Source organism: Schistocerca piceifrons, chromosome 2 (assembly GCF_021461385.2).
Source record: "Schistocerca piceifrons isolate TAMUIC-IGC-003096 chromosome 2, iqSchPice1.1, whole genome shotgun sequence".
Taxonomy (NCBI): domain Eukaryota; kingdom Metazoa; phylum Arthropoda; class Insecta; order Orthoptera; family Acrididae; genus Schistocerca; species Schistocerca piceifrons.
The window spans coordinates 943649248-943671972 of NC_060139.1; the positions used below are offsets into that span (position 1 = coordinate 943649248).

The window sequence follows — 22725 nt, forward strand, 5'->3', positions numbered from 1 at the left end:
CACGTACAGTGTCCGCCTTATCAAATGGTGTATTCTCCCTCTCAGTAAAACTAAGCCACTTTGCGAAAAGTACACTACTGGCCATTAAAATTGCTATACGAAGAAGAAATGCAGATGATAAACGGGTATTAATTGGACAAGTATATTATACTAAAACTGACATGTGATTACATTTTCACGCAATGTCGGTGCACAGATCCTGAGAAATCAGTACCCAGAACAATCACCTCTGGCCGTAATAACGGCTCTGATACGCCTGGGGATTGAGTCAAACAGAGCTTTGATGGCGTGTACAGGTACAGCTGCCCATGCAGCTTCAGCACGATACCACAGTTCATCAAGAGTAGTGACTGCCGTATTGTGACGAGCCAATTGCTCGGGCACCATTGACCAGACAACTCAGTTGGTGAGAGATCTGGAGAATGTGCTGGCCAGGGCAGCAGTCGAACATTTTCTGTATCCAGAAAGGCCCGTACAGGACCTGCAACATGCGGTCGTGTATTATCCTGCTGAAATGTAGGGTTTCGCAGGGATCGAATGAAGGGTAGAGCCATGGGTCGTAACACATCTGAAATGTAACGTCCACTGTTCAAAGTGCCGTCAATGCGAATAAGAGGTGACCGAGACGTGTAACCAATGGCACCCCATACCATCACGCCGGGTGATACGCCAGTATGGCAATGACAAATACACGCTTCCAATGTGCGTTCACCGTGATGTCGCCAAACACGGATGCGACCATCATGATGCTGTAAACAGAACCTGGATTCATCCGTTTTGCCATTCGTGCACCCAGGTTCGTCGTTCACCATCACAGGCGCTCCTATCTCTGATGCAGCGTCAAGGGTAACCGCAGCCATGGTCTCCGAGCTGATAGTCCATGCTGCTGCAGACGTCGTCGGACTGTACGTCCAGATGGTTGTTGTCTTTCAAACGTCTCCATCTGTTGACTCAGGGATCGAGACGTGGCTGCACGATCCGTTACAGCCATGCGGATAAAATGTCTGTCATCTCGACTGCTTGTGATACGAGGCCGTTGGGATCCAGCACGGCGTTCCGTATTACCCTCCTGAACCCACCGATTCCATACTCTGCTAACAGTCATTGGATCTCGTCCAACGCGTGCAGAAATGTCGCGATACGATAAACCGCAATCTCTATAGGCTACAATCCGACCTTTATCAAAGTCGGAAACGTGATGGTACGCATTTCTCCTCCTTGCACGAGGCATAACATCAACGTTTTACCAGGCAACGCCGGTCAACTGCTGTTTGTGTATGAGAAATCGGTTGGAAACTTTCCTCATGTCAGCACTTTGTAGGTGTCGCCACCGGCGCCAACCTTGTGTGAATGCTCTGAAAAGCTAATCATTTGCATATCACAGCATCTTCTTCCTGTCGGTTAAATTTCGCGTCTGTAACACGTCATCTTCGTGGTGTAGCAATTTTAATGGCCAGTATTGTATCTCCAATCACTAAAATTTTCTACCCTTCCACAACTGTTTGAATTAATCAGCACAAATTTTGGAATTATGTTTATTAAATATGTTTCAAACAAGGTGTATATAAAACTGTCAATTTCTCTGTTGTCGCATGCTCGTATGTAACAAACACCTGCAATGTTGTGTAGGTACCGCCGTACGCGCCGCCGCCTTATGCGGCGTCTCCGTACGGCCCATATCCTGGACAACCCGCAGGGTACCCCTACCAACCGCAGCCACCGCCCAGCGCCTACGCGCCCTACCCTCCACCCCCGCCGCCGCCACCTACGTACGCCCCTGCGCCACCCACGACTCCGCCGCCACCACCGCCGCCTCCAGCCCCACCAGCGCGGCCTGCAGCGTACCCGCCCCCACCGCCCCCCGGCTACCCACCGCGGCCTGACCTGCCGCCGCCCGGCGCCGCCCCCGGGCAGCCTCCAGCGGGCGCCTACCCGCCGCCCACGGCTCCTCCGCCGACACCGCCGCCGCCCCCGTACAGCCCAGAGGTGGGCGTCGACCCGCGGGCGTACCCAGGGTACCCCAGTTACTCTGTCATCTACGACCCGGAGCGCCGCATTCTGCGGTATCGGCCCAGGTACCCACCTCCGCCGCCACTGCCGCCTCCGATATACGCCAGACCCTACCCGTACTTCGTGCCTGGACCCTACGGCGATCCGCAGGTTCGTACAACTACCTACCGTTTCTGTATGCCCAATATAACTTAACACTTTTCGCGAGGAGCCGGCCGTGGTGGCCGAGCGGTTCTAGGCGCTACGGTCCGAAAACGCGCGACTGATACGGTCGCAGGTTCGAATCCTGCCTCGGGCATGGATGTGTGTGATGTCCTTAGGTTAGCTAGGTTTAAGTAGTTCTAAGTCCTAGGGGACTAATGACCTCAGATGTTAAGTCCCATAGTGCTCAGAGCCATTTGAACCGTTTTCGCGAGGAATGCTTGCAGCACACTTTTCTGGTTTTCGGTATCTGGTCTCTAGCTGCCCAGCTATTTCGCCAAGTACGCTCATATATAATTTATTTATAATTATACTTCCATTTTTCTACTAACAGTGAATTTTTCATACATCTCATTTTTTGAAGTTAAAATCTTCTGGATTATTAGTCCGCATCACGTTTCTTCTAAAATGTTCTACGTTTCGACCCCTCTGCTGGGATCTTCCTCAGGATCTTTTGGTCTCCACTACTGTCAGAGACGATTTTTTTTTCTTTATTGAGTTTAGATTCCCTCCAAAGGGGGCGGGCTGGCAGCAGCTTAGTATGCCGCTCTTCAGCCTACAGACGACTTTGTTAAAAAGATGAAGAGAATAAATAATAAAAACAGGCGACAAAATCGGAGACTTAAGTAGGAACATGGCGAAAAAAATCGTGGAACTTAAACCATAGAACAAAGGGATGATGATGCGAATAAAATACATATGAAGCAGACAGGTAAAATAATAGACAGACAATTAAAAAACACGGCGACAGTCTGGTTTCCGTTCTCAAAAGACATAAAATTCAACCCAGCAGCAGCATGGTTTCTGTTCGCAACGCTAGAAAGATGAACAACAATGAACAGTCACTGGAACACTGCACTAAAAACTTGTCAAATGTGACATACCACAGCTGAGAACAGGTGGGGGGAAACTGGACAGATGATGGAAAAGTAAAAAAAGGGGGGGGGGGAAAGAGAGGTAAAGCGAAGGGGGGGGGGGGGGGGGAAAGGAGCCGATGGAGGATGAGGACCGATAAGAGGGGTGGGGGTGGGCGGTGCTGGGCAGACGCAACAGGGAGTGGGGAAGGCAGAGGAGGGGAATACAAAAGGACTCGGGGGGGGGGGAGAGGAGGGAGTTAGGGAAAGGTTTGGCGGGGAGAAAACAGAATGGAAGGGGGTGGGGAAGGGAGCCCAGAGAAAGGACGGAGGAAAAGAGGGGGGGTGAGGATCAGAGTTGATAGGAGGGATAGTTGTCAGAGACGAGTGTCGCGTCCACTTATAAAGGGGGAGTTTTCTGGCGTTCGTGCTGGAGAAGTGATAGCATTGGTTAAAATTCATATGGCTACCATTGGTGGGTCATAGTCATAGGCTAATATTCCCACTCTGATGCAGAAGAAGGGGCGTTGGTAGCTCATCTGTGGATACCATTAGCGGTCCATCGTCATTGGGTAGAAAGGCACTATTCCACACTTATGCTGGAGAAGGGTTATTGGTTGAAATGCCTGCTACCGCTATTGGTTGGTCGTCATCAGTGGCCAGATTCGAAACGGACAGAGCAAGAGGGGGGAATGATTACCCAAAATATAATTGTCCGCCGAGGTGACTTTTAGCGCGTTGTTTACGTTGCTCACACACCGTGGCCGCGTATTTACTTCATAGATGGCGGGGAGCCACGATGCCGGAAGCCTATAGTCGTCCTCTCTATTGAAATTAGATGCTTTCTTAGAAATTTCAACTGCTTCTCGGAGCTTTCTTCTATACATGTTTGTTTCTTTAGCCAGTAAACGTACGTTATTAAAATCGATGTCAGAGCCACAGTTCTCGTGATGTTCCGCTACTGCCGATTTTGCACATTGTTTTAGCCGCACGTGCCGTTCGTGTTCCTTAATGAGTTCTTTAACAGTTCTTCCCGTTTCGCCTATTTACACTTTGCCGCAGCCACATGACACTTGATAGACGCCTGCATTGTGGAGGTAATCAGGTGCATCCGTTTTCCGTCGGAAAAAGTCTTTTATTTTGTTTTGACTAAAGAAAGATGTCTGAATACCATTTTTCTTTAAAATTCTGCTTATTCGGTCAGTGACCCCAGAAACGAACGGCAACCTGACGGAGTGAGAAGGCGGTTCCTCGTCATTCTTATTAACGATATAAATATTCCGCCTAAAAGCCCTGTCGATTGAATAACTATCATACCCATTTGCCTTCAATGTCCTCTTTAAAAATTCAACTCCAAATCTCATTATTTATTATATCTTACCAAAAATATCAATTTTTCAATTTTTCTTTTATTTATCAGTAGAACTCATTGACAATAAGTTCCGAAAGCTTCAATCATGAAGTAGCATCCGAAGTGCCTAAAAAAATAATTAAATGTGTGACACTGCGTTCATGCCATACTCACTTCTTGAAGCAATACTTAAGTACTACCACAGTGAACAACGATTCTGTGGATTGCTTTGAAGCAAACTTGCGCGGGATACATCTACAACGCTATGATATATACTCTTTGGTTTTATACATGATCTGTGAATCTGCTCCATATCTTTCTTGTTTTGCCACGCTTTCGCCTGCTACAGCTGTCAGAATTGCAACTTGTGGTGCAGTTCTTGTATTTAATAATGGGTATGTAGGGAGGGTGAAATTATTAGAGAGAAAGATTTTTAAGGTAGGAAATTTCACTTAAGATATCGTGATAAAAACAGATTTACAGCTCCTCTCTGCAGCTGAAAGATCAGTTGAAGACCTGGTAAAGGTTGGTTGGTTGATTTGGGGGAGGGGATCAAATAGCGAGGTCATCGGTTCTATTGGTTTAGGAAAGGATGGAGAAGGAAGTCGGCCGTGCCCTTTCAAAGGGACCATCCCGGCATTTGCCAGAAGCGATTTAGGAAAATCAACGAAAACCTAAATCAGGATGGCCCGACGTGTGTTTGACCCGTCGTTCTCCCGAATGCTAGTCCAGTGTGCGCCACCTCGCTCCGTGGTGAAGGAAAGAAAGCAGAAAACAAGAGACCAGAAGAGAAGCCTTGAAGGGAAAGAGGATCCTGAGTATAAATCTGTGACCTTCTGAAGGGATGAGATAAGAAAATACGCTGGTTTGCATTTCCTGAAAATTTTGTTTCTTAAAATTTGTGTACTTTCTTCTCAGAATCCATGAAGGCTAGAATTACGAAATTTTGTACACTTATTTCTATAAAAACAAGAGTAGAATATTTTCTGAGAAAAAGGAACGTATACAGTTTTTCAAAATAAAATTTTTAAATCCCATAAAAAATTTAAGTCCAAGAAACGTAACAGTACATTTGCTAATATCATGTAAAGCATGGTACAAAAGTTCATTGTCATATCTTCAAAATTCTGTATCTGGTGCACCTTCTAAACTGTGTGTATTTCATGAACGTCCACCTTCATTACACAATATCCCTACAAATAACACAAAGATATAAACTTTCTTATTCTTATCCTGAGAATTCTTTTGCGTGTATGGGTCCACAGCCGCTGTGAATTTATTGAAAGAAGTTGTTTTCCTTCGTAGGCTGTTTTAGTTTTGAAATAACCACTTTACTTCATAATTTAACGATTAGCTGATTTCACCCCCTTTGGCATCACCAAACTATATTGTGGTGTAAACGATACTAAAAGTTGCAACAGCTTCAAGAAGAAACAAAAAACACAATCACATATGTACATATATAAACATCTACACACCTCTGTTACTCGCATCACAGTCAAATTTGTAAGCATGTAGTATCATACGAGGAAACCCCTCATTCTTTAAGAGTCGAACTCTCACACGTAAAACAGCTTCAAACGTATACTTACTTTACAGACGAGTTAATGTGTTAAATATCTGACATTAAGCAAGTAAGAGGGAAGGAGTTTAGAAAAGGATTGGAATTAAGGTTAAAGTTTGCTGGATGTTGCTAATTGCTCTCATTATGAACACTGGGCGAATATAGTCTTGGTAATTTGCGCCCCATTTTAAGTAAGCACATGTTTTTCCAACGCCTCAGTGTTTATGACGCCATATCTCCTTAAATACCTGTCGTAGAATGATATAGTTTTGCAGTTTCTATGAGTGATATATGTAGGTACTGTCTGCAAAGTGTGTTGCGGATAGAGTTAGTAGTAAAAGAAGTAATAAATTAACACTTCATGCCTGATGCTGAATTTTTACGGTTCACCGTTTTAAACAGAAACTAGTATTTCGCGCATCTAAATGTCTATGATGTCACATACCCTGAAGTATACGTAGTACAATGATATAATTTTGCTGCTGCATTCTGTGGCGTATGTGGATAATGACCGCAAATTGAGTTGGTAGTAAAGAAGTAATAAATTAAAACATCATGTCCTGATGCTGAATTTTTTCTATAAGAACAGCGAAAATGATGTAAGTGATAAACGTTTTTCCTTTCATCATTTTGTGGTGATTGTCAGCGAGTAAGAGATTCGTAAAGGTTTAAGGTTATGTATATGGTTTGCTGAAAGTCGTTAGTGCTCTCATTCCCTAACACTGGATGAATAAAGTTTGGGTATTTGAGCGCCTCAAGATGAACACATAGTTTCTAACAGTAATACTTACCGCATTGTGTTACACTGTTAACATAAGCTTATGCCTCTTAATGAGTAGATTTTGACAGCACATTAAAGTTTTAAACTCGGTCAATAAGTACGCGAATTATAGTAAAACGAATTTTCTTTTGCCCCAGGAAGCCTTTAGATAGATAGGCAACCTGCAATTGTATTTCATCTGGAATTACCGTTAAATAACGTTACAACTTATTCGTGAGTGGCAAGGGAAAAGTAAGACCTTTACGAATGTTTTGTCACGTTATCAGCATATAACGCATTGAAAGACGTTAACATAACGCAGATGAGTGGTATACGATGCTATAGTCTTACGATTTTTTACTGTAATGTAGGTAACATAGATGTGTAAATTTTTATAAATGTATATTTTAATTTTATTTCTTGTTTATTCTTTCTGTAATTTTAGATATTGTTTTTACCACCAGGTAGCTTGACAATGGACAGGGGAAGTGAATTAGCTAACAACTAAACCATGAAATGAAGTGATTATTTACAAGGTAAAACAGCCTACACAGGAAAACGGCTTCCTCCAGGTTAAGCTGAGAGCGTTGATAGTTTACAACCGTATTTCACTCCAGTAGGTTTTATGGGGCTCATTACTGGAAATAAATAACTCAGGCAAGAAATTAATACTGAACATAAACACCCAGCTAAAAATGACATAAAGCTGATTCTTTTTCTGGTATTAGCTGTAATCTTTGTACTTTAACTTCTAATTTTATAATACTTCAGTATTCTAAATGTAATATATAGGCGTAATATTCACAATATAGAGTGGAATGTTCTAATTGTGACCGTTGTGTAATTATTAAGATATGTAGCCTATATACTGTAAAATAAACATAGCATGAGTGTGCAGCTTTCTGAATATAGTTCTGAATTTTCCAAATGCAGTGCTCTAAATGTAATACGGAACGTGGCCTAGTATTTGTTAAAAAGGATTTGGTAGCTACTTTTCGAACACACGAAAACTTATTAATGATTGCTTTTATACTGCTGTGATACATGAATTTCGTATACTGTAACTAATACTGCAGAGCTTAGTATGTGTGTGACTGTTCTGTTACATTAGACTTAAAATGGTAATTTGCTATCTGTTCCCCGAGTTTAATAATTTTACCGTGAGAAGCTACTATCTGTGTTACTCGATATTTTAGCTTTCCGTTTAACAATCAAGACTTAGGAAGGCTATCTGTCGTCGGTTAAATTCACGTGGAAAAACTGACACTTCGTTGGAAATTATACAGAGATAGATACAGGATCACTGCAAGCTAAACACGTTCCAGACTTCTTAATCGTGGTCCTAGAATTGACCTTAATGCGCAACAGTCCTTCTCTGTGTACTGCAACAATGCCTGAAATCAATAATGTTGCTAAATATTGACCTGAAATAAATTTGCAGAGCGCTGCTATGCAGTGCCTGTTAAATAAATCACGCTGAGTGGAATGCGTGAATAGAGGTTTAAGGAACTAATTTCATGACTGTGTAATTCGTGTCAAAAGTATGCTTTCATTCATCAAGAGGGAATATGAATGTTCGAAATTAAGCATTTAAACCAAGAAAACAAGGACAGTTAAGATTTCATTCCCATATTATAATCAAGAGAACAGGGACGGTTAGATGTTCTACCATTTGAATAGAAGTACACGCCTCAGCTAATATTGTAGTTAACAATGACTTCGTCAGAAGTGAACTATCTCAAATGACGTTAATTGCAATTAAATTAATTATTGCTTGATTTTGTGGTCCTGATCTTACACAGTTCTTTATATGGGAGCATTATGATATTTAAAGACGGAAGAATGTTGAAAAGAACTTTTAACATTCTTAGTTAGCGTCGTAACTTATTTTGTCTTGAGATAATGTAGTAATGGGCGAAAATGTATGTTTCCTTTGAGTAATGCAGTGACGTTAAAGCTCACTAGAAAACATCTTTGGTTGTTCGTCGATGAAGCTGCAATTTCTCGGCCAAATCTGAAATCATACTAGGTGTTGTCACTCCTTAGCTATAGATCGGCCGGAATCCGTCGATGCGCTATGACAGCGTTCTTAATGAAAAATGGATTGGAGCTCCGTGAGTAAGATTTCATTAAATCCCTTTGAAAGGAACATTAATCTTCTTTCAAATAAGCGTAACTGTGTGTGAATGTTCGTACCACCAATCCAGTTTGCATTAATTCGACCGACCTAGAGGACAGCGTAATACTTTGTATCATTGAGCCGAGATTACCCCAGAATAAATCACTAACACGTATCTTTTAATTATAGGTTAGCTTGTATTTTCCAGAAAATACTTACCCTACAAAATTGTGAATAGTTCCAATGTTATTTCTTGAGTTTGAATGATCTTAACTTTCATTACACCAGAAATTTCGCAATGGCAACTCGCAACAGAGCTATATATTGACAAAAATTCTCTCTCTCTCATAAGCCGACTGCTATCTTTAGCATCTAGGATGCAAGTGAACGCTGCATGCAGCCATGTGTTTTTACATAGCAGTGCTGTGAGTCTAAGAAATTTAAGCTTACTCGCAGGCGTCTCTCTTTGACTTTGAATAATAAGTAACTTATTGATACAAAGCGTTGAGGTGTCTTCACATTATAAATAGATGCTACGGATTCTGCAGGTGTTGAACAAGCGTAGAAGCAAATAGATATTTCGTGTCAAAATTAGATGTTCCAGATCCTGAAAGTATTGAACAAGCACAGAAATAAACTGATATTTCGTGTCAAGATTGGAAACAGAGGCTATAGATCTCCGCCTGTGCAACCGAACAATCCTTCGACACAAAGAATTTTAAGTTGTGATATAAGCATTTCCTTCACAGGTACGTGATCAATATGAGATGGCTACTAAGACAACAATGTTGTTCAAAAGTAATCGACTGCAGCAAATGCAAAACTTATGATACTTGTTACCTCACTCCATACATAAAGACATGAAAAAACAGCACCCGAAAATAAATCTCCACACTATAACCGCCAACGTAACAATAGTAACCAGCTTGGCTGGCAAGAAACAAGTCACGTTACCTACACGAAACCGAGGTCCACGCACGAAACACTACCTCTGATTGCCAAAGACATTTACTCCACCCATGTACTCAGGGACAAAACTCTCTTTGGCAAACAATACAAAAACTACTGCCTCTTCTTATCTTACAGACACCTTACACAGTCGCTGATGTACACTTGTGGAGCCAAACAAGTATTTCGGTGGCTGTACCTCAGTGCTTTCGCATCTTGTAATTTGAAGATGCATCTCCGTCTCTTGGAAGCATCTTGCGAAGTGCCCATAGTTTTCCGGTTGGTCACACTTGTTGGTAGGAACATTCCCAGTTTGACGATTGCCTGTTGTTGACTGTAGTAGTGGGAACAAACGAGCCGTAGGTAATTTGGATCTGCCAGTTCAGAGGGGTGATATTCGCTATGGAGCGGTTAAAACTCCAATTCTGTTGGTATGTACAGGATAACACACGTTTCCATTTCGCAATCGTATGACTGATATTGTATGTCGTCCTGAAAGTTTTAACTTTGAATGCCACGTTCTTTTAGGATGGAATTTTGGAACACTGCAAAGTATTTTTCCACTCGTCATCCGAAAGGCTGTCAGGAGTCGACACCATTCAATAAACGCTCCTTCAGTTACAGTGGTTCCGAAGTCTGTATAAGCAGCAGTCGCCCCCTAAAACATGGGCATCTGCGAGGGAAAGGGGGAGGGAAGAGGTGAAGGAGAGGTTATAGGATTTTCAGCGCCTACTACAAAGCTATCGTGCTTCAGCGACCTGTATCTGAAGCCGTCGTGGAAGAAGTCGACACTCTGTTTCCGCAACCACAGTCTCCTCTCAACGTCTTCATCGGAAGCATAGTAATGTTCCCGCAGATCGTCTTTCATTATCGGCAAATGGAAGTCAGACGGTGGTAAATCTGGACTGTATGGAGGATGCCGTACGGTGGTGAGATTCAGTCTCTGAAGTTCTGCTGTGATAGCATCCGTGGTACCCATCGTGCACAGATCTTCCGATAGCCAAGCAAGGCAATATTGTGACCCACACGTCATTGTGAAATGCCGATTGCGCTTGCAGTTTCTGAGTAATACGACGATCGTCCTGAATCAATCTGTCAACATTTTGCTTGTGAAACTCGGTGCTGGCTGTCACACGACATCCAACTCTGTTTGTCACGCAGGTCAGATGTTCCCGCCACAACATCTTTAAACCTACTCGTCCAACGACGCACAGTATTCACATCAACATAATCACCATAAAGTGCCTTCATTCTCTAATGAATCACCTTTGGGGTGACACCTTCTGCTGTCAAGAATCAATGACTGTACGTTGCTTAAATTGCATTGACAGACCGTTTGCGCAGGGTTCCGTACTTTACACTCTAGCAACATAACTGTTCAATTCTAAGGCTTCCCGCCAACTGAGGTTGTAGAGAAGAGGCTACGGAACAAGCCACCAGTACCTGCCGCATACCAGTGCTGCCAGCTGTTGAAGAGTTACGAAGGTGGAGGAATTACTTTTCAGTGAACCTTACCTAGCTGACGCTATGGGAAAAACTCAAGTGTACGAGTGGTTTGCTTGATTTAAAAATGGCGACATGTCGATTGATGACAAACCTCGTTCTGGACGCCCATCAACTGCCCGAATGGACGAAAATATTGAATTATTCGAGAGCTTGTGCTCACAGACCGTCGACAGATAACTGATCAACTGTCAGACATAAGTGGGTTATCAGCGAATTTTAACGAAAGATTTGGGAATGAAAAGGGCTGGTGCCAAATTTGTTCCTCGGGTTCTGACTGGCAATCATAAGGAACGTTGAGTTCAAACATGTCGTGCTTTGAAACAACAGCTTGAAACTGATCCAGATTTTCTGTCAAAGGCCATTACTGGTGATGACTCATGGTGCTATGGTTACGACCCAGAAAAAAAGCAGTAGGCAAGCCAATGGAAAACGTCATCGTCACCCCGTCCAAAAACATGTCGTCAAGTCAAATCAAACATCAAAACAATGGTGATTTGCTTTTTGCTGCCAAGGGCGTTCACATTTTGTTCCCCCGGGTCAGACCGTCAATCAGAACTTTTATTTGGAAGTCTTATGAAGATTGTGCAACAGTGTTCGTTAAAAAAGGCCCGAATTTTGCACACAGGAGACTGGTTCTACCACCACGAGAACTCACCTGGGCGCACAGCCATCTTCGTTAGACAGTTTTCATCTAAAAATGGTATCATTCCGATGCCCCAAACACACTACTCGTCTGACCTGCCTCCGCGCAACTTTTCCTTATTTCCAAGCATGAAAAGGCCTGTGAAAGGACACCGGTTTGACGACATTGAAGAAGTCAAGGAAAGAAACGGGGAGGAACTGTCAGCCATTTCTAAAGATTACAAAAAATGTTTCGAACAGTGGAGGCAGCGGTGGGACAAATGTATTAGTTGTAATGGAGAGTATTTTGAAGGGAATAAGGTTGTTTTGTAAACAATTTGAAAATATATAACTTTAAGAAAAATCCGGTTTGTTTTGGATACCCCCTCGTAGTAGCGTTGGCTACAAGGGACGCACCTCAGACGGAAGTAGTGGAGCTACGGTGTGTGGTGTGGTATGCGCACAGGTGCTGGCGCCGCAGCCGCTGCCGTACGACATCCCGCAGATCCAGCACCGCACCGGCGGCGCCCGCTCGGCCGTGGGCACCCCCAGGGAGCTGATGCCCGACGAGTATCGAGAGGCGCTCTTCCTGCGCATGCTCGCTGCGGTTCGCGCAGCGCAACAGCAGCAGCAGCAGCAGCAAGCGGCAGCCTTATCCTCCTCCACCACGCCGGTGAGTCGGTCCGTACGTCTACACCAGTGCCAAACACACGGGGTGAAATATCCCTTGAGGGTTACTTGCAGCGTAATTGTTCCCTGAGGGTTAAAATGAAATTTTCTGAGGGGCAAAAAGAAAAGGGTTCAATTGTCGTTCGATCATGACACTGGAGTATTTTTAAAGATAATTACCGATATCACTATTTCGTAAGATTATAATACTGATTATACAGGGTGGTCCATTGATCGTGACCGGGCCAAATATCTCACGAAATAGGCGTCAAACGAAAAAACTACAAAGAACGAAACTTGTCTAGCGCGAAGGGGGAAACCAGATGGCGCTATCGTTGGCCCGCTAGATCACGCTGCCATAGGTCAAACGGATATCAAGTGCGTTTTTTAAAATAAGAACCCCCATTTTTTATTACTTATTCGTGTAGTACGTAAAGAAATATGAATGTTTTAGTAGGACCACTTTTTGCGCTCTGTGATAGATGGCACTGTAATAGTCACAAACATACGGCTCACAATTTTAGACGAACAGTTGGTAACAGGCAGGTTTTTTAAATTAAAATACAGAACGTATGCACATTTGAACATTTTATTTTGGTTGTTCCAATGTGATACATATACCTTTGTGAACTTATCATTTCTGAGAACGCATGCTGTTACAGCGTGATTACCTGTAAATACCACATTAATACAATAAATGCTCCAAATGATGTCCGTCAACCTCAATGCCTTTGGCAATACGTGTAACACCAGCGAGTAGTTCGCCTTCCGTAATGTTCGCACATGCACTGACAATGCGCTGACGCATGTTGTCAGGCGTTGTCGGTGGATCACGATGGCAAATATCCTTCAACTTTCCCCACAGATAGAAATACGGTGACGTCAGATCCGGCGAACGTGCGGGCCACAGTATGGTGCTTCGGCGACCAATCCACCTGTCATGGAATATGCTATTCAATACCGCTTCAACCGCACGCGAGCTATGTGCCGGACATTCATCATGTTGGAAGTACATCACCATTCTGTCATGCAGTGGAACATCTCGTAGTAACATCGGTAGAACATTACGTAGGAAATCAGCATACATTGCACCATTTAGATTGCCATCGATAAAATGGGGGCCAATTATCCTTTCTCCCATAATGCCGCACCATACATTAACCCGCCAAGGTCACAGATGTTCCACTTGTCGCGGCCACCGTGGATTTTCCGTTGCCAAACAGTGCATATTACGCCGGTTTATGTTACTGCTGTTGGTGGGTGAATGACGCTTCGTCGCTAAATAGAATGCGTGCAAAAAATCCGTCATCGTCCCATAATCTCTCTTGTGCCCAGTGGCAGAACTGTACACGAGGTTCAAAGTCGTCACCATGCAATTCCTGGTGCATAGAAATATGGTACGGGTGCAATCGATGTTGATGTAGCATTCTCAACACCGACGTTTTTGAGATTCCCGATTGTCGCGCAATTTGTCTGCTACTTACGTGCGGATTAGCCACGACAGCAGCTAAAACACCTAGTTGGACATCATCATTTGTTGCAGGTCGTGGTTGATGTTTCACATGTGGCTGAACACATCCTGTTTCCTTACATAAAGTAACTATCCGGCGAACTGTCCGGACACTTGGACGATGTCGTCCAGGATACGGAGCAGCATACATAGCACACCCCCGTTGGGCATTTTGATCACAATAGCCATACATCAACGCGATATCAACCTTTTCCGCAATTGGTAAACGGTCCACTTTAACACGGGTAATGTATCACGAAGCAAATACCGTCCGCACTGGCGGAATGTTACGTGATACCACGTACTTATACGTTTGTGACTATTACAGCGCCATCTATCACAAAACGAAAAAAGTGGTTTGACGCTTATTTCGTGAGATATTTGGCCCAGTCACGATCAATGGACCACCCTGAATAAGCCACCATTAACTATATAGCTTTCAAATAGTGGCATTAACGCCTAACACAATGTGGTAGCAATCGAGCGAGGCGGCGCAGTGGTTAGCATGCTGGACTCACATTCGGGAGGACAATGGTTCAAACCTACGTCCGGCCATCCTGATTTCGGTTTTCCGTGATTTCCCTAAATCGCTTCAGGCAAATTCCGGGATGGCTTCTTTGAAAGGGCACGGCCGGCTTTCTCCCCGATCCTTCCCTAATCAGCTGGGACCGATGACCTCGACCTTTGGTCTCCTCCCCCAAAACAATCAACAATGTGGTTGAGATTACAGCTTGTGAGATGAATTTATGAACATCTTCTTCATACAGTCCAGTCGCTACACACACACTTTGTACTATATGATATGCATCTATGACAGTAAAATTGGGACATACACATCACATACTTTCAAATATCTCATAAAAATGCGTTCTCCACGTTGCTTGTAGTTCTCGCAATGGTTCACAAACTGCTTCGCTATTCACTTCTCAACAGTTAAACGAACTAATTGAGAGCACAACAGTAACTGCATAATAGCTACTAGATTGCTGTAGGGCCTACACGTTATTATTATTATTATTATTATTATATACGTACAGGCTTCAAGAGGACTAATTGATGTGACATATTCCCCGGTACCACACTTCTTTTGTCTTCTCACTATGCATTTTCTTCCTTTCTTCTGACCAAGTTCGTCTTGTCTTGAATTTCTTGACTTCTTGGCCCACATTCCACTTTGAGCATTTTCTCGTAGAATGCCTCAATGTCTGTTATACCAGCATCCTTGCAGTGTTTTCCGACTTAGGTGATGGACTTCTGCCGGCCGCGGTGGCCGAGCGGTTCTAGGAGCTTTAGTCCGGAACTGCGCGACTGCTCCGGTCGCAGGTTCGAATCCTGCCTGGAGCAAAGATGTGTGTGATGTCCTTAGGTTAGTTAGGTTTAAGTAGTTCTAAGTTCTAGGGGACTTATGACCTCAGGTGTTAAGTCCCATAGTGCTCAGAGCCATTTGAAACATTTGATGGACTTCCTGTTCTTAATGCTTTCTGTGTACTCCAAGGTCTGTTTGTTTTGTCAGACTGTCATCCTCTCCGTATTTCAATAAAATTTCAGCCGATGTTTCCCCATGTTATGTACTATGTTACAAATGTGTTCGGTCTCTTATCTACCCCGCAATCTGTAGCGCTCTTCTGCTTATTGGACCCTAGGATTTTTCTAGTGTTTCTCCTCTCTAGTTTCATCATGTTTACAAGTGCAACTTTCAGGCACATGATCAACGTTTCTCATGTGTGTAAGGTTTCTGGCTTGATGACGGTGTTTCATTGTCTCACTTTCACATTAAGTGATAGACATGATTTACTGTAAATGTTTCCAGTTTTCCAGAATGCTCTAGTCATCTTTTGAATTCTCTGTTGGTGAGCACAGATTATTATTATTATTATTATTATTATTATTATTACTACTGACACTGTTCAGACACAGAGCATATGTGCTAAAGTCTTCCAGTTTCTGTCAGTTCAGAAGCAAGGAGTCCACCAAGCAAGTGATTTACAAACAGTATGTAAAGCACAGACAGTTGATTGAAAATCTCATTCTGGAAACATCCCCCAGGCTGTGGCTAAGCCATGTCTCCGCAGTATCCTTTCTTTCAGGAGTGTTAGTTCAGCAAGGTTCGCAGGAGAGCTTCTGTAAAGTTTGGAAGGTAGGAGACGAGATACTGGCAGAAGTACAGTTGTGTCTCCGCAGTATCCTTTCTTTCAGGAGTGTTAGTTCAGCAAGGTTCGCAGGAGAGCTTCTGTAAAGTTTGGAAGGTAGGAGACGAGATACTGGCAGAAGTACAGTTGTAAGGACCGGGCGTGAGTCGTGCTTCGGTAGCTCAAATGGTAGAGCACTTGCCCGCGAAAGGCAAAGGTCCCGGGTTCGAGTCTTGGTCGGGCACACAGTTTTAATCTGCCAGGAAGTTTCATATCAGCGCACACTCCGCTGCAGAGTGAAAATCTCATTCTGGTAACTAATTGAAGAGTTTGTTCACACAGGTCACGAAGAAGGAAATTATTTTGAGTTATATAGGGCGATTTCTTGATGATGTTACAAACTTTCTGGGCTGCTTGTGAAGGATAAATGTATCAGTTTTAGGTAAGGGACACTGATCCGGTAAAGATCTAATCGAAATTTATAAGCGAAAATCTTCTGATACCTCTAACAGTGGACCGCTTCTATTGAAAGCTCTTTGCTTCCCATATTTTGGGAGAAGGCAGTAACAACTAACACAAGAAAAAAATGTTGTAGTAAGCAGGGGTTCTAAAATGCATAGCTTAAGTGCTATGGACACTTGGTTTGGTGAAAGACTTCAGTTCCAAAGTAGCGAAGTTGAATAAGTGCTCATAGCTCTTAAGGTATGCAAAGTCCATGTTTACTAGAGATTTTTTCTTGTTTTCGTCTGTTCTACCTCCTCCCAAAATATGAAAAGCAAAGTGCTTTTAAGAGAAAAAGTCCACTGTCTGAGGTATCAGAACGATTTTCGCTTAAAACTTTCAACTCGGTATATTTCGGATCAGGGCCTCTTACATCAGACTGGTTCATTTACCTTTCTCCATTATCTCTCAATGTTTGTAACATCATCATGGAATCACCTTGTAGTTTGTTAGGCAGGAAATATCCCTGTCTGACTACGACAGAGTTTCATCTGCCCAGTTACCATGGTTGAGACAAGTTATGTGAATAGCATGTAGTAAGTAAGAATGCAGAGTTTCGTGAAAGTGACGCAGAATAAAACGTACCGTAGTTGCCCCTTGTGACGTCACTGGTGCTAGCGATAGCTATGTATGGGCATATGTTGGTTTCACTTTCGATGCCCCACATTGACATGCAGGCCGCCGTCCGTATAAAAAGTGTTGTCAGCGACTTTTATTTCAGTTGCTTCTTTAATTACACTGTCCCAGAAATCGCTGGTGCGAGTCACGACAGAGATGTTGTCAAATTTGATCCAGTAGCCGTTTTCAATAGCATGTGCAGCTAAAGCGGAATTTTGGGGCGGTGTAGGCGATAAAACTTCCATGCGTCTGCCTGCGTTGTTCTACATTATCCACTGTTGGTCCGACCAAAGACTGGTCGCACACTCAACGTGTTTTTTAAACCCCAGGTGTTCTAAAATAGCCACGTCTTCAACTGGTCTGAGTAACTGTTGGATTTTCGACGGAGGTCGCCTGAAGATCGATTTGATTTTGTGTCTCTTCAGCAGGCTACTTATCGGCATGGCAAGCTTCTTTTCCTGCTCCTCGTCGATAACCTGATTGCTACTTTTACTTAAAATGATTTCATTCATTTGGTGATAGTTGTAGCCGTTATTCCTGAATACCTAGCGTATATAGCTCACCTCAGGGGCAAGCTTGTCGATCTCTGATGTTCTTGTATCACAGCTTCTGTGCCGGATGGTGATGGCTGATGGCATGCAAGTACAGATCGGTGAGTGTAGGTTTCCTGTAGACGCTGTGGCCAAGGCAAAAAATGGAAATGAGCGTATGGCATCGTTGGCCGGGAGGCCCCTAGCTGGGGAAGTTCGGCCGTCAAGTGCAACTCTTATTTCATTCGACGCCACATTGGACGACTTGCGTGCCGGTGATGAGGATGAAATGATGATGAGGACAACACAACACCCGGTCCCCGAGCGGAAAAAATCTCCAACCCGGTCGGGAATCGGACCAGGGCCCGCTTGCATGGGAGGCGTGCACGTTACCATCCAGCTAAGCAGGCGGGTTGTGGCCACGCCATTCATACCTTTCAGAATGACGAGATCACCCAGGGAATTCCACAAAACATTCCCCAGACCACACGCCAATATTTATTTATTTAACCCGATCAGATTAGGACCATAAGACCCTCTGTTACATCAGACCAGTGTTTCACACATGCAGCATTTCACACATCAGAGTTACATCATGACAATAGTTTAAATAAGAAAATTAGATTACTCTAGTGACAGTATGAAGAAAGAGTGATGACTAAGACCTAATAAAGTAAATGCTAGCAGTATTTTACAACAGGTGCTATACATACAAATTATGATAAAAGCAATAATAATAACAGTAAAAAATATCAAATGATAATGATAAACATGAGAAAAATTGGCAATAGTAATGAAGATTTTTGCATATGTACGTTAATATCTTGGTGTGTAAAGTAGATGTTTACTAGTATAGCGAGTTTTGGGGAAGGGAGATTTAAGGAGGGGAAAGAGGGAACTAATGAGGTGAATTGCATTCATGTGTAGAGGAAGGCATTACTGTTGCTTAAGTAGACATCTGTTATCTCAAAAGGCCACCTGTATCCACTCGGTGAAAGTCCCGTTGCGATACTGACGTGCGTATTCCAGCCTTCGTCGCCGATGAACAGCAGTCAACGTGAATACATGGGCCAGACACCTAATGCGGAGTCCCACACGCAGCAACGTTCGTTGAGGAATTGGTAGCTCCTTGGTTCATCTGAGCGATAAGTTGCTCAACAGTCGCACGTCTATCCGCCCGTACGTGTCTTCCCAGTCGTTGTTTACCACTGTCATTTATGGCCCATGGTGCACCACAGTTGCCTTGACGCTGATTTGGGGTACTACCATTTTGCCATTCACGGTATATTTTAACTATGATAACAGGCAAACAATTTACAAACTAAGCGGTTTCAGAAGTGCTTCCATCCTTGGCTCGAAACCCAATGACCATACCCGTTTGGACGTCAGATAATTCGCTCCGTTTCCGCATCAAGTCAACGACTGCACTTTTTTCCACATCCTCTGAGACGCTTTATACAGGGCGTTACAAAAAGGTACGGCCAAACTTTCAGGAAACATTCCTCACACACAAATAAAGAAAAGATGTTATGTGGACATGTGTCCGGAAACGCTTAATTTCCACGTTAGAGCTCATTTTAGTTTCGTCAGTATGTACTGTACTTCCTCGATTCCCCGTCATGATTTCATACGGGATACCTGTGCTGCTGGAACATGTGCCTTTACAAGAACGACACAACATGTGGTTCATGGCTCGATGGAGCTCCTGCACATTTCAGTCGAAGTGTTCGTACGCTTCTCAACAACAGAATCGGTGACCGATGGATTGGTAGAGGCGGACCAATTCCATGGCCTCCACGCTCTCCTGACCTCAACCCTTTTCACTTTCATTTATGGGGGCATTTGAAAGCTCTTGTCTACGCAACCCTGGTACCAAATGTAGAGACTCTTCGTGCTCGTATTGTGGACGGCTGTGATACAATGCGCCATTCTCCAGGGCTGCATCAGCGCATCAGGCATTCCATGCGACGGAGGGTGGATGCATGTATCCTCGCTAACGGAGGACATTTTGAACATTTCCTGTAACAAAGTGTTTGAAGTCAACGCTGGTACGTTCTGTTGCTGTGTGTTTCCATTCCATGATTAATGTGATTTGAAGAGAAGTAATAAAATGAGCTCTAACATGGAATGTACGCGTTTCCGGACACGTGTCCACACAACATATTTTCTTTCTTTGTGTGGGAGGAATGTTTCCTGAAAGTTTGGCCGTACCTTTTTGTAACACCCTGTATACCCTCCATTGTTAGTGCTGCCACCTGCTGCTTCTGAATGGTTACTGCACGATGACGAAGAATATAGGCGGTGATCGCATTAATGTGACTGGAACATGCAATTGCTTTTAGCTGCAGTGACTAAATGAAACAGTTACACAATGTCCATAAAGTTTCTTACGTACTTTCATGCATGTGTAGATGATTTAAAAACGGTCGGTTGACCAACACTGGTTCTCTGCGAAGAAATATACGATACACCAGCTTTTGATGATACCATGATGCTGTTATTTAAATACACTGAAGCTGTGCAGCATTTTTTACAGAAAATAAGTAATTAATCCTTTCTAATAAACAGCCTTCAGTAGCGTGGCATGTGTAAAAATTTCTTTCTTTCTTTGATCGCAGAGTCCAGTGTATCAGGTGACAGAGTCATCTGAGAGTTCCACCAGCTCCGTCAGCTCGACGAGCTCGACCACTCCGAGCACATCGACGACCACAGTGAGGCCCACGTATTACAGGACACCGACGCCGGTGCGCAGCGTGCAGATCCTCGACCCTGGCACGGATCCCGCCACTGAGGGCTCCTCCAAAAGGTCCGTGGACGCAGCCACAGACACCAAGGGCAAGAGGGAGGCCAGCCAGGGCGCTGCTGCTGCTGCTTCTGACCATAAGGCTGGAGAAGAGGCTATCGAGAAGGCTGTGGACAGCGCCATTGAAACAAACAGTCAGAAGGCGGTTGGCAGCGCCACCGAAACAACTAGCGAGAAGGCGGTGGAAAACACGACAGAGGTAGCCAGCGAGAAGGCGCCGGTGGCTTGACGACAGCGCGCGTCAGCGCAGCACACGAACCTTCGATTCCAGCAGGGATCAGATGAACTCCCAGCTGATGTAATGGAGCATAGGAGATGCTCTACAAGTATTTTTTTTGTCCTCATGACATACAGAACTTAATTATGTCACCAATGCCGGACACAAATCCAAAGATGCTCTCTGCTTTTGTCTCCTTGTAACATTAGTTCTCTACGGCTAGCATAGTTTAGTTCCTGTAATATGAATTTCAGCAGTAAGGTAGAATTACCTTTACGAATCAGTCGTAGAAGGACCTACCGTAGAAACAATGTTAATGGAAACAAGCGTAGACTCTGCTTATATCGAAGACTCAGCAAGTGTTGCTTTAAAGTAAACCGACTGAAGTATTTAAAATTGCGATGTATTTCCTGAGTGCTGCAATGGTTCTTCTATTAACTGCACTATGACTTATTTTGCTTGGCTCAGCACTACCTTAAGTGACCCTCACACATTATCTTAAAGACTTGTACACAGCTCAGTTCACTTGTACTTATTCTGATGTGCCTGGCGAATTACCAGTTGGATTTGGTGAACGTTTCCCATTTTTGACGTTATATCAGGATCCTTCAAAATTTTTGTGTTCAACAATCCTCAAACTGATTTCTTATCACAATTTTTGTCCTGTACGTTAGATATAGCGTATGAATCACAGCTTATTGTTATTGCTTGCTTTTGTGTACATTTTTGTCAACAATGTGCAGAAAAAGACTTCCTATATGTACTTCTGTGCTGTGAACATGTTTGTTTACATAGAAGTACGTGAGTTTTTTAATCATCTGCATTATAATTTTCTTTAGCACTACCCATTACATAACTATGAAAAAAGAACCAAAAACTGTTATTCGATAGGAAGTACGACACGTCCCTGTAATTCAAATGGAAAATTGTAAAAAAAAAAAAAATGGTACTGTGACGCTGAACTTGTAGATCACTAAGTATTTATTGTCACTGTACTGGTGTGATACGTAAGTTAGTAATTTTATATAATTTTTATACTTTTGTACATGACACTATATGTGAATAAATATGACATATTTCAATTATTTGCTGTTCCATTTTTATCCTGAAAGTGTGCCGAGGTACAGTTCAGTTACTGTCTTCCATGACGACAACCAACCTCGGTTTGATGATACAATTATATTGCCTTCGAAAATAGGAGAATGTACAGCTTATTCTCATCATTTGGTTCTTATAGCGTTAGCGTCTCCAGGAACGGTACAGAAGTATAGAACATAATTGGGTTAGGTTCATCATGAGACCTGATAGTCTAAACGCCCTCGGTAGTTGATTAACGCTGGAGAGCCGTTATTCATTTCCCGTTTTCTTTTTTGCCCAATTTTTAAGACGTAACACTCAGTCAATAGCGAGAGAAGTAGTCTACCTCTCCCCATTGGCAAATAGTTTCTAATCGATGTATGAGAACTCTACCCACATAGAATCTGTATGTGAAGTAGGCACATTGTAATGTACTGACTTCAAAAAGCAAGAAGACATAACTTGTAATACTGACACTTTTCTCAGATGATGAAAATGTGAAATCAGCTCAATGTAACAAAATTTAATTTAATTTCATTTAACAGCGATAAAAAAAGTTTGCGCTAATCAGTATCCAACAGAAGCTGTACCAGACTAACAATAGAAATATTAATCTGCTCTGTACGTAAGCGTTTTGTTAAAGGAAATTTGAATATGTTGTTCTACATACAGAACCATCTCACAATACCTAACAATGTATATTATAATGAGGCGTTACTGTTCGAGCACTGAAATGG

The 22725-nt window shown here is 43.1% G+C and overlaps 1 protein-coding gene across 1 annotated transcript in view; it reads left to right on the forward strand.

Moving 5' to 3' along the window:
• Positions 1 to 21599, forward strand: part of LOC124776009 (actin cytoskeleton-regulatory complex protein PAN1-like) — a 110100-nt gene extending 88501 nt beyond the window's left edge. Inside the window, exons 9-11 of the mRNA XM_047250850.1 lie at positions 1630 to 2160; positions 12401 to 12607; positions 20510 to 21599. Coding sequence (XP_047106806.1) covers positions 1630 to 2160; positions 12401 to 12607; positions 20510 to 20923 — 1152 coding nt within the window. The 3' untranslated portion in view covers positions 20924 to 21599. The remainder of the gene's footprint in view (positions 1 to 1629; positions 2161 to 12400; positions 12608 to 20509) is intronic.
• The last annotated feature ends 1126 nt before the right edge of the window (positions 21600 to 22725 follow it).